At 42.2% G+C, this 13,114-nt stretch overlaps 2 protein-coding genes across 4 annotated transcripts in view; both read right to left on the bottom strand.

Annotated features, from left to right (window-relative positions):
• LOC125901937 (complement factor H-related protein 1-like) overlaps nucleotides 1-10,969 on the bottom strand; it is a 43,702-nt gene extending 32,733 nt beyond the window's left edge. Inside the window, exons 1-2 of one of the 3 annotated variants that reach the window (XM_049597974.1) lie at nucleotides 10,785-10,969; nucleotides 10,498-10,689 (exon numbers count right to left, since the gene is read on the bottom strand). In XM_049597974.1, the coding sequence (XP_049453931.1) occupies nucleotides 10,498-10,689; nucleotides 10,785-10,842 (250 nt within the window). In that variant the 5' untranslated portion in view covers nucleotides 10,843-10,969. The remainder of the gene's footprint in view (nucleotides 1-10,497; nucleotides 10,690-10,784) is intronic. The other 2 variants (XM_049597973.1, XM_049597972.1) reach the window with 2 other exon arrangements.
• The window catches only part of LOC125901931 (complement decay-accelerating factor transmembrane isoform-like), a 64,140-nt gene that overhangs the window by 42,371 nt on the left and 8,655 nt on the right, over nucleotides 1-13,114 (bottom strand). Inside the window, exon 8 of the mRNA XM_049597957.1 lies at nucleotides 3,979-4,083. Coding sequence (XP_049453914.1) covers nucleotides 3,979-4,083 — 105 coding nt within the window. The remainder of the gene's footprint in view (nucleotides 1-3,978; nucleotides 4,084-13,114) is intronic.

Below are 13,114 nucleotides of genomic sequence, written 5' to 3'. Positions count from 1 at the left end.
CCTGTTGAAAAATAAATGATCGTCCAACTAAACGCAAACCGGATGGGATGGCATGTCGCTGCAGGATGCTGTGGTAGCCATGCTGGTTCAGTGTGCCTTCAATTTTGAATAAATCCCCAACAGTGTCACCAGCAAAACACCCCCACACCATCACACCTCCTCCTCCATGCTTCAGTGGGAACCAGGCATGTGGAATCCATCCGTTCACCTTTTCTGCGTCTCACAAAGACACGGCGGTTGGAACCAAAGATCTCAAATTTGGACTCATCAGACCAAAGCACAGATTTCCACTGGTCTAATGTCCATTCCTTGTGTTTCTTGGCCCAAACAAATCTCTTCTGCTTGTTGCCTCTCCTTAGCAGTGGTTTCCTAGCAGCTATTTGACCATGAAGGCCTGATTCGCACAGTCTCCTCTTAACAGTTGTTCTAGAGATGGGTCTGCTGCTAGAACTCTGTGTGGCATTCATCTGGTCTCTGATCTGAGCTGCTGTTAACTTGCGATTTCTGAGGCTGGTGACTCGGATGAACTTATCCTCAGAAGCAGAGGTGACTCTTGGTCTTCCTTTCCTGGGTCGGTCCTCATGTGTGCCAGTTTCGTTGTAGCGCTTGATGGTTTTTGCGACTCCACTTGGGGACACATTTAAAGTTTTTGCAATTTTCCGGACTGACTGACCATCATTTCTTAAAGTAATGATGGCCACTGGTTTTTCTTTAGTTAGCTGATTGGTTCTTGCCATAATATGAATTTTAACAGTTGTCCAATAGGGCTGTCGGCTGTGTATTAACCTGACTTCTGCACAACACAACTGATGGTCCCAACCCCATTGATAAAGCAAGAAATTCCACTAATTAACCCTGATAAGGCACACCTGTGAAGTGGAAACCATTTCAGGTGACTACCTCTTGAAGCTCATGGAGAGAATGCCAAGAGTGTGCAAAGCAGTAATCAGAGCAAAGGGTGGCTGTTTTGAAGAAACTAGAATATAAAACATGTTTTCAGTTATTTCACCTTTTTTTGTTAAGTACATAACTCCACATGTGTTCATTCATAGTTTTGATGCCTTCAGTGAGAATCTACAATGTAAATAGTCATGAAAATAAAGAAAACGCATTGAATGAGAAGGTGTGTCCAAACTTTTGGCCTGTACTGTATACTCCTGAAAAGGCTAATTGATCTTAACACTAACACAGGGTTAGTTCTCTGGATCAGAGACTTTCTCACCTGGCGTCCACAGAGAATCTGTGTCAGGGGGAACATGTCAGATGTGTCCACAAGGATGTGTTCTTTCCCTTGTGCTATTCTCTGCGTGTTTCCTCATGAATTCATGATCAATGAGGAACATTTTAGATTGTTTAAATATGCTGAAGACACCCGTCGCAGTGAGGGGGGGTTACTTAGCCCACAGCAGTGTTTGGGTGGGTGGAGGGCGTCAAGTGGCATCCACATGAATGCCATGACCAAAGCTCTCCCAGCAGAACCTTGCATTGTAATAAAATGATCAATGTTACTCACTTTAACCCACCACTGGTTTTAATGTTTTGGCTGATCTGTGTATTGAAGAAGTCCTTCATCCCCAGATTGATGAGTTTTAAACCACAGACAGACAATGAGCTGATTAAATGTGTGTTTTGTAATGACTTGATACGCTTGTCTTACTGACTATTTGTCTGCTTTTACAATGTTGTCTTTTGTGTTTGGTGAGCTGACAAATTTCCACCCATGGTGGACAATAAAGATATATTCTATTCTATTCTATTCTATTCTATTCTAGCATGAAGACTATACGATCTGCAAAACTATCCGTCAGATAGTTAGTACACAATCAATCAATCAATCAATCAATCAATCAATCAATTTTATTTATAAAGCCCAATATCACAAATCACAATTTGCCTCACAGGGCTTTAGCTAGCAGTGATTTAGAGAAATCTGTGACCTTATTGTATTTCTTGTTAATCTGTAACGAGTTTAAAGTGATACTTACATCTGGAACGTCTCATTCTTCCATTATTGCAGTGAGCCACAGAATAATGAGTCGTCCACCATCCATCCTGATGCACACATTCAAATCTCGCCTTCTCACCATCTTTTATATATTTAACTCCAACAGGTATTAATTCAGGATAGTCACCAGTGTCCAAAGAACAGAAGGCAACTGCACAAAAGGAACAATAAAAAAAAAAACTGTTAACTTTTTTCCAGCTACACTCTTTGACATCCGTTAGACTCGATTTGTTTTTACGTTTGCAGGTGGGTGTTTCTGACCACTTCCCGTTGCTGTAACACTCCACTCTCTCTGGACCCGTTCGTTTGTAAAATGCAGCACACTGGTACCTCAAAAACATTGGATTGTTTTCCACAACATCACCATAAGGAACTACGGGATGATTTCCACAGGTCGTAACTGAAATAAAAAAATAAATCAACAAAGAGGATTCTCTTAACAAATATTTCAAGCTGTCATATCAGAGTAAATGATTCTGTCAGCTTCTTACTGGCTTCCTCACTGACGGACCTAATCTCTCCCCAAATCACGCAATACTGTTGTCATGCCATGGCTGTAGATTCATCGCTGTAATTAACTAGTCAGAAATTGTTTTTTAAAAAAAGAACAAAACCACAGAACAAAAAAAAAAGTTTACTTATTCTAGAGTTTATCTCTTTGACATCTTTCAGACTCGACCTGTTTTCACACTTGCAGGTGGGTGTTTCTGACCACTTTTCGTTGCTGTAACACTCCATTCTCTCTGGACCCGTTTGTAAAAGCCTTGGCACTGGTACCTCAAAAACATTGGATCTTCTTCCACAATAGCACCATTAGGAACTACGGGGTGATTTTCACAGGTCGTAACTGAAATAAAAAAATAAATCAACGAACAAATGTTTCAAGCTGTCATATCAGAGTAAATGATTCTGTCAGCTTCTTACTGGCTGCCTCACTGATGGACCTAATCTACCCCCAAATCACTCAATACAGATATTGGTAAATGGCTGGAGAATTATTGCTGTAATTTACTGGTTAGAAATAAATGAAATACAATATTTTTGACCAAATAACCCTGAATTGGCGGAGATATTACCCAGTGCATGTGATGCACCTGCCTCATTGCCGTCTCAAATGTCTTAATCCTGGTTCAGCCATATGATCAAATAAAATCAGATTTATTCATAAAGCACATTTAAAAACAACCAGAGTTGACCAAAGAGCTGTAGAGTAAAATAAAATAAGTAAAATTACATTACAGCAAAACATGCACAAATTAACAAGTAAAAAAAAGAAAACAAAGCACAGAATAGTGAGATCTGAAAATAAAATATGAAATTTAAAACACAACCTTAAGGACAATCAAAGGCCTTAGAAAACATGTGGGTGTTGAAAAGGGTAAGCTGTTTAAAAGCTTTGGGGCGACTACTGCGAATGGACTATCGCCCTTCCCCCTTAGTCTGGATCACGGGACTGCCAGGAGCAACTGGTCTGAGGATCTGAGAGATCTAGTGTTGGAAAGGGGGCAGAGGGGCTCAGCGATGTATCTGGGTGCCAGGCCAGGTAAGGCTGAAGATGAAGATTAGATGCCAAGGGCCCCAGGTGGTATGCTATACCCCGGATGGACAACTTTAGTTTTGAAACCTGCTGTATAAACACAGTTTATCATATCATGTAAAAGAAAAAATGAATCAACTTATTTACTTGTTGTGATCTGAAGTTGAGTCTCTTTCTCTTCGGAGCTGCTAGCAGACCCTGTAAGATACAGCGGACACACCACTTAGTATCACACTGTGATGTTTTTATGCAATTCTCTCAGAACGTCCCATTGTCAGTCAATGTAGTGTGTCCCCCACCTGCAGATCCACCATGTCCAGTACCTGGTCTGCTGCCTTAGTGGAAAAGAGAAAAGACATTGGATATACATATTCTATGGAGAGAGCCCACATCAATGGATTTATTCATTCATATTTAATAAGGATCAATAACTTACCTCCACCTTCAGGGTGTATCCCACTCCCAGTAGATGTAGTGTTTACACCAGCTGATCCCACCTCTGCGGAACCGTTCTGTCCAGCACCTGGTTCAGTTTCCATGCCTAAGTAGAAAACATTATTGTTATACAAAAAGTACATATACGTATTCACTAATTTTCCGCAAACGCTTTTCTTGTTGGGGGGCACAAGGATGCTGGAGCCTATCCCAGCTGACATTGGGCGAGAGGCAGGGTACACCCTGCACAGGTCACCAGACTATCACAGGGCTGACACACAGAGACAGACAACCATTCACACTCACATTCACATGTATGGGAAATTTAGAGTCACCAGTTAAGCTGCATGTCTTTGGACTGTGGGAGGAAGCTGGAGAACCCAGAGAAAATCCACGCTGACACGGGGAGAACATGCAAACTCCGCACAGAAGGGCTCCCCGTCCCCTAGGTTCAAAGCCAGGAACCCTTTTGCTGTGAGGCCATGGTGCTAACCACTGCATATACACGATCAGCCAAAATATTAAAACCACTGACAGGTGAAGTGAATATATTTGATTATTTTGTTCCAGTGCATTGTTCTGCTGGGAAACCTTTGGTTCTGGCATTCATGTGTCACCACCTGACATGTTCCACCCACCCAAACACCATTACCCCCCCTCCTGTCAACAGTGCTCCCCAATGGCAGTGGCCCCCCAGCAGAAAAAAACAGCCTGCCACACTACAACAACTGTTTAGAAATGGCCTGTGGAGCGTGACAAAAAGCTCAAGGTGTTGACCTGGCTTCTAAATTTCCCAGGTCCCAATCTGCTCAAGGATTCTTGTGATGTGCCGGTACCCCAGATGTACCCCTAATCCAAGGTGGGGCCTCCTTGGATTGGACTTAGCTCTGACCTATTGAGGCATGGACACAGGATCTCTGGGAGTGTCCTGCGGTGTCTGGCACCAGTGCATTGGCGGCAGATCCATTTAGTCCAGTGGGTTGTGAGGTGGGTTAATGGCACGTGCCACGGATGCTCATTCAGATTGGGATCTGGAGAATTTGGAGGCCAGGTTGACACTTTGAGGTCTTTGTCACATTCACTGGGCCATTCCTGAGAGATGTTTGCAGTGTGGCATGGTGCATTATCCTGCTGGGGGGCCACTGCCACTGGGGAGTACTGTTGCCATGAGAGGGGGGGTACTTAGTCTGCAACTGTGTTTGAGTGGGTGGAACATGTCAGGTGGTGCACCTTTGTGAGCTTTCTGTGGAACTTTTAAAGTTTGTCAAATTTGAACATCGAAGTAAAGTCTAGTAAAAGGTGGAGGGGATAAACACCAACTTCAATCCAGACCACATGGACAGGCAAGACCAACTTTGCATGCTGGAGTGGACATGGAGGGACTGAACACTGGCGGCAGTCCCAGCCAGAGTCATGTGGCAGTGACTCTTCTTGGGCTCCCCAAGATCTCCCTCTTGCATTTAAGAGGAGGTGTCGTGTGCTAGTGCTGAGGCAACACATTTGGTTGTCACCAATTAACCTGCACAGGGCCGCCCCTCCCTAAACGCAGAACATGCGCTGTGCGTAGGGCCTCATCTTCCATGGGGGGCCACATTTTGCGCGAGGGGACGCATTTGCGCATATGTGCAATGGATACGCATATGCGCTACCATTAGGCGCGCGTAGAATCAGCTCGAGGAAGGGGAAAAGAGAAATAAAATTTCGCTTAGGGCCCCAATTTGGTCAGGGGCAGCCCTGAACCTGCATGTCTTTGGACTGTGGGAGGAAGCCAGAGTACACAGAGAAAACCCACGCTGACAAGGGGAGAACATGCAGACTCCACCTGGAGGGGCTACCCCACCCTGGGCTCGAACCAGGAACCCCCTTCCTGTGAGGCGACAATGCTAACCACTGCACCACTGTGCTGCCAATTAATCAATCATTAACTAATGATTAACAATTATGACATTTGATTGTGAGGTACTTAAATAGTTAGTTCCTCATTTGTTTCCCATTACTTCTAAATTTTGTGTACATTATTTAAAAATGAATAGGCTGAAATTAAAGCATAGTGGCAAATTAAAATGTAAAGAACTAAATTACATACTTACACTGGGTGAAATGTATTTGTCCATTAGTGCACTGAACACGGCTGCTGTAATCCTGCTGAATACACGCCATATGTTTCTCCTCTCCTTCCTTTAAATACTCAACTCCAGATAGTCTAAAATTGGCCCCAACATGTTCAGCAGGATCCAGGACACAGAACGCCTCTGTACAAAATTACCAGAAAAACACATGTGTATCATTATTTGGGTAACATCTTTCATAAACCTTTGAAATGAAGAATACTGGTACTGACTTGTTTATACCTTTGCAGATGGGTAGTTGTGACCAAGTCCCATCACTGTAACACACCACAGTGCCTAAACCGACTTGTGTGTAAAAAGCATTACATTGGAACTTTATATACGTTTGATCCCTTTCCACGACATCACCGTTTGGAACGTTCGGGTTTGCTCCACAGTGGTCGACTGAAATACCACAAAATAAAAGAGGTTATTTATTGCTGTCATAGTATCTCAGTGAAATGGTGATCACAACTGGATATCTCCAAAGGCTGTTTCATTACAGTAACTGGTCAGCATGGGAAGAAGTATTTAAGAAGTCGCATTGAGTAACATAAACTAAGTGTGATACATGTGATGAATCTGAATGAGTCACCTGTTGTGATTTGAGGTCTACTGGTTCTCTCATTTGAGCCAGAGGTGCTAGAAGATTCTGTGAGATACAGAGCAGATAAAGACACATAAGTTACTTTCACTTTGTCCAGTATCTGGTAATAATAATAAAAAAAAGCATCTTTATCACTGCATATCTTAGCACATTGTCCACTTACTGCATGTTGGGCCTTCAGTCCAGTTGCCATAGATGCAAAAGATGGACTTTGTGGTGTCTGTTCCCTCTACAGTATATCCATCTTCACATTCATACTGCACCTCTGAATTTGCAGCAAATACCTCCTGGTATTCCTGATGAACGATGACTGCATGGGGGATTTTAGGGGGCTCGCCACATGCATTGATACTTTCTGTGAAAATTGGTATATTAGTCATGAAAAAGAAGAGTTAATAAAGGAGCTCAGATGAGTGGTTACTTGCTTGGCTCAGTTAGCTGGTGAGAACTTAAACGTAAGAATAACTTGTCTTTGTTTTACAGCTTGTTTGTACAGAACATCAGACTTACTCTCACAGACCGGCAGAGACGTCCATGTTCCACCATTACATTTGGCTGTGACATGTCTGTATTTGGGCTCATATCCTTCATCACGGCATCAGCTTTCATAGTTATGCTGATGATACGCAACTGTACATCGCCGTGTCTCCTTATGACACAGGGCCAATTGATACTCTTTTTAACGGCATTTTAGACATAAAGTCATGGATGGCAGCGAATTTCCTGCAGCTCAACCAAGACAGAACAGAGGTTTTAGTCATTGGTCCTGAAGGCCAGAGGGAGAAACTTTTACCAAAACTACAGGATTTTAAACCTACATAATCTGTAAAAAATCTGCATGTGATTTTTGACTCTGAGCTCTGTTTTATTCCGCATATTAAAAACATAACAAAAGAAGGTTTCTCCCACCTTAAGAATATAGCCAGAGTCTGCCCGTTTCTCTCTCAGGCCAGCACGGAGGTGCTGATGCATGCTTTTATCTCCTGTAGGTTAGATTACTGTAATGCCCTGCTCTCTGGTCTTCCCAAAAAGAGTATCTCAAATCTACAATTATTACAGAATTCAGTTGCACGAGTGCTGACGAGGACCAGAGGGCGGGAGCACATTACACCAGTTTTAAAATTGCTGCATTGGCTCCCGTGCGCTTCAGGATCGATTTTAAGGTTCTTTCATTAGTTTTTAAATGTCTTAACGGTCTTGGGCCTTCTTAGTTATCTGACCTGCTTTTACCATATCAACCCTCGCGGACCCTGAGGTCCTCCGGCACCGGCCTTTTAACCATACCACAAGTTAGGACTAAAACACACGGGGACACGGCATTTAATTATTATGGCCCCCGATTGTGGAACAGCCTGCCGGAGAACATCAGAGCTGCAGAGACTGTTGATGTTTTTAAAAAGAGGCTCAAGACTCATCTTTTTCATGAGGCATTTAACTGATCTCTTTATTTATCTATTTTAAATTCCTTTTATAACCGATTTATCTATCTATTATCTATTTTATTTATTTATTTTTTCTCTTCTTACCCCTCCTCTTTTTACGTTCTTATCTCATTTAACCTTTATCTTTTGTTATTTTAGTTATAGGTTTTAGTCTTGATGCATTTTATGTCTCTGTTTTAGATCATTCTTACCTAGCTATGAACTCAGTTTTATGAGCTAAACGGCTTTTTGTTTATTTGGTTCTTTTTATACCTTTTATCCTATCGTACTGTTTTAGTCCCTCAGTTTTTAGCTCCATTTTTTCATCATGGGGGCCTACCACACTGAGAGTTGTTCCTGGTCTCCTGATGGGGGTGCCGTCGGGAAACCATTCTGACCTGGGTGGCTAAAGGACACTGCACCTCAGTGTGGAGCCTCCTGTCTGCCCGGGTCGGGGAGGTCTCTATGGCAGTGCTCCCTGTGGCCATGGACCATGGGCCCTCTCAGTGTGGACGGCCCCCAGAGGTGGCTTTTTCCTTGCTTCGGGTCTCGGTGCTCGGCCATGTCTCTTTAGTGATAGCTAATGTGTGTGTGTGTGCGTATGTGTATATTTATGTATCTCTATGTGGGATGGGAGGGTTGGGTTTTCTCTTTTCTTTTTGTTTTCTGTTTTGGATCTTTGTTGTTTTTAACCTCTGTGAGGCACTTTGTGTTACTGTCATATGAAAAGTGCCATAGAAATAAAGTTGATTTGATTTGATTTGATTTGATCACATGTTATCCTGATTTTGTGTCCATCCCTATACCAACCACTCCGGCTTCCTGTGTATTTTGCATTGGGTATATCTGGTGGCAGGCAGGCTTTTTCATCTGAGAGGAAAAAAGAAACAAACATATATTTTACCATGGTTTTCTAGAAGGACATTATTTGCGTGAATGTTATCTCCAAAGATTCACTGATGCTCTGCTGCCTTAAAATCAGGGCAAGGTGACAAGGGACCAGGGTTGCACCTTGTCACTGATTCTGTTTGTGATAGTCATGGACAGGATCTCAAGGCACAGCCTGGGGGAGGAAGGGGTCCGGTTTGGGGACCTCAGAATTACATCTTTGCAGATGATGTAGTTCTGTTGGCTTCATCACACTGTGACCTCCAGCATGCACTGGGGTCAGCACCTTCAAGTCTACCCACTCTGTGAGGGAGAGAGTTACTGCCTCAAGTGAAGGAGTTCAAGTACCTCTGGGTCTTGTTCATGAGCGAGGGTAGAATGGAGCTTACGATGTATATATGGTTTGGCACAACATCTGCAGTGATGCAGGCGCTGCGCCGGACTGTTGTGGTGAAGATGGAGCTAAGCCAGAAGGGCAAAGCTCTCGATTTACTGGTCCATTTACGTCCCAACCCTCACACAGGGTCATAAGTTTTGGGAAATGACTGAAAGAATGAGATCATGGACAGAAGCGATAGTAATGAGTTTCCTCTGCGGGGTGGCTGGGCTCAGCCTTAGAGATAGGGTAAGGAGCTTGGACACCCAGAGGGAGCTCGGAGTAGAGCCGCTGCTCCTTCACGACGAAAGGGGTCAATTGAGGTGGTTTGGGCATCTGATCAGGATGCCTCCTGAGCGCCTCCCGTTAGAGGTGTCCCAGGCATGTCCCATTGGTAGGAGGCCCCAGGGCAGACAGTTGGAGGGATTACATATCTCATATCGCATCTGACCTGGGAACACCTTGGGTCCCCAGGAGGAGCTGGAAAGCGTTGCTGGGGAGAGGGATGTTTTTTTGTCGTACTTTGCTTAACCTGCTGTCCCTTTGACCTGGCCCCAGATATGTGGATAAAACGGATAGATGCTAGCACTCAACATGAAGTCCTGCTGAAGCTGATGAAAATATAAAGTGTTTTGCAGGTATTTAGTTATCATGGAGCCCCAAAGGGTACCTGGGGATGAAAAGGTGAATATAACCTTAGATCGGCACGTGTGAAAGCTTTACCTCAGAAACTGTCTTGATGGTTCAGAGCATCACAACATGAACACACATCACCACAAATCTGCACCTAAATTTTCACCTTCACCCAGCCCTTTGCATGTTGCACTGCTGCAGCAGGTGGCACGGAAACCACAAAAGTTTCTGGGGCTGCGTGATAACTAAAAAAAAACAAAACTATATTATAATAAGCTTGTTGGGAGGAAAGTATGTATCTATTATTTTTATCCATCTATTTTTTTCTCTCCTTTAGTTATAACCAAATTATTTGAGAAATTAAATGATGGTGTTAGATGAGAAGTCAGGGGATCATCAAAGTTGGAACAATTCATTCGACAGACTGACAACGCTGCAACCATGGGGACAAAAGGAAACAACAGTAGACATATTTAGGAGCACTTACCTATACACTGTGGTTCAGGAGACCATTTTCCACTGTGACATGTGCTTGTTGCCCACCAACCCTTCACTGCTGGTTTACGTCCTTCAACACAGGTATAGCTCAGCTTTGTTCCATCAGAATAAGTCTGTTGTTTTGGGGCAAAGAAACCACCATCCAGTCTGGGAGCACTACACAACTGTGCTGCACTTTGTGCTAAAACACAACGATAAGGAAGATTACTGAACACTAACTGTATTTGTTGTTAAGAAATTCAAATGATCATATGTTAAAGTGTTTGATATTCTCACCATGTAGCGCTCCAGGAAACCAAATCAGAAGAATAAATCCAAGGTATCTGACGCACATTTTGTCAGGAATGAAATCACCCGATAACAAAATAGAGCTGAGAGCCGAGTCCAGATCAGAGCCAGTTAATTATTGTTGAGGGCATTTCCCGAAAATGTTTGTGGAGTAAACACTCGGGCATCATGGTGCTGCTCTGGAGCCAAAAGAAAAGATGGACAAATAGGCTTCATGTTCACAGACACACCCACAGAATAGGAGAAAAAACATGTGAAAAAGATTCTCGTCTGTTTCCTCTTCTTAAGCACACACAAAGCTCCTGGATCCACAAAAACATTTCAGGCAGATTTACTTTAGAAATGCAAATGATTCATGAAATGAGAAAGAAACAGTTTGGATCACTGCAGATTTACATCAGTATCTTGTTGAAACGAGGCTTCTTACAAACATTATTTTATAGTTTCCTGTTCGGTGTTGCTCTTTGACCTCAGATGATACTGTTCATTTCATCCATTCATTTCCTGTCACATTATGTGCTTCAAAGAGCAGCACAGGCTTTTTGGATTTATTGTATGAATTCAACATTTAAAATCTGGGAAAGGCCTGTGACAATGATTCATTTGTCTAGAACTACCAGGAAACCTCAGATCTACTGATATATAAAAGTCTCTGAAAAAAATGATTATTTACAGACAAATTTCACAATTGCTTTTTTGACGTGTGTGATCAGAGGTCAGTGTTGTGTCTGACTCAATTATTTATCCAGCTTGACACATAGTCAGAGCTGCTCAGAGTCATTAAAGGTCTGTTACATTTTATATTCAGTCAACCTGCACATTGAATCATCTCATGTACGGTTGCTCCTGGAGTGTGAGACTGAACTCAAGTTGCATTCTTACAAATATCTTACTTGTTCTTTTACTAAACAAATATCATCTTCAGATAACAATAACATTTTATCATGTAGTTCGTTTATTGTATTTATGAGAAGTCCATAGCTGCAACATCGTACAAGAATACTGGGAATACACATTTCAATAACATTCATCAATTCTGGAAGAAGGAGTCGGTGCCATGTTAAGAATGTTTAACTATTTAATTGAAGTTTGTGTAGAAGAACACTATCAGACACAAATGATTATTCACAGCAGAGTATTTCTAGATGTTATACAACATGTCTAAAGGGACGTTTGAGCAGTAAAATAATTATCTGCTGCAAAGGAGGAATTTAAGTTGAATTCACATTTTTAAAGTCAAGCAGTCACCACATTTCATCCACACAGTCACAAATAACACTATAGTACAATCATTATAACAAAACTTTGCATCTGTTTAATCTTCACAACGTGGCATAAACTCCTGTAATATTGCTTTTTAGCCATGTTAGCAGCATGGCTCTACAGATGCATGTCAAATAATTTTTAAGGAGGGACTTGTGTTTGTATTTTGGCTTAGAGGAGGGACATACAACATTAAATGATTGTATGTTGTATTTATGTTAAATACCCTCTGAACCCCAGATCCCGCTGGCAGGTTTAAAAGGCATGTGTTCTTTAAAAATTGGCAAATTGATCATAGCCAAAAACTGTAAAAACAGAAATTATCGTCTGATGCTTAAAGTTCCTACGGTCCTCGACATATCACGCATGGTGAATCTAATCATGTGCGCCATGCCAGGTTTATGATAGCTCCACTGATGTGTACAGTTTATTTGGGGAAGCAGTCATTATATGCACATGTTGCTAATGCCAGCTGTGTGCCCCCCGTACATCAAGTAAATGAACCTTCAGGAATTGTTCTGAATCAGGATCAGTGTTGGTGACGCATCCACAGCTCCTCCTGTAGCATTTAAAAATCAGCTGCTAACTTGCCAGACAAAGAGTCAATGAAGCACTGACACAGACAGTGAACTTTGTGAATCTGCCAGCCCATGTGTCTGCCAACTCGCCAGTGATACTGTCTCAAGTACATTTATATAAGACGAACATTTCCTTTCTGTTATAGCCATACTTAGTAAAAGGGCTGTACTAAACAAACTGTAGACAAAATAATACACAGATCTCAGTTAAGATTTCTACAGTGAACATTTTATTCAGATGACTGTAGGTCATATAAACTTTATTTTTATTCAGAGAACTGATCATGCTATAAGGAGTTCCAGTCATAAAGACACAAGCTGACTGTCAGAGAACAATCAGCTCCAAAATTGTGTGTATGAATCTTCAATAAAAAATTAAACAAAAAGGAAAAAAATTGGGTGTAGTTGTTCTCTGGTGGAGGAATTTGGAGGACGGAGGAAATTTCCAACTCAGCTTTAGTTGTCAGTCCAGCAGTG

This window comes from Epinephelus fuscoguttatus, linkage group LG15 (assembly GCF_011397635.1).
Source record: "Epinephelus fuscoguttatus linkage group LG15, E.fuscoguttatus.final_Chr_v1".
In the NCBI taxonomy this organism is placed as follows: Eukaryota; Metazoa; Chordata; class Actinopteri; order Perciformes; family Serranidae; genus Epinephelus; species Epinephelus fuscoguttatus.
Note: the sequence above shows the minus strand (reverse complement) of the source record. Positions and strands in the feature narration are given on the sequence as shown.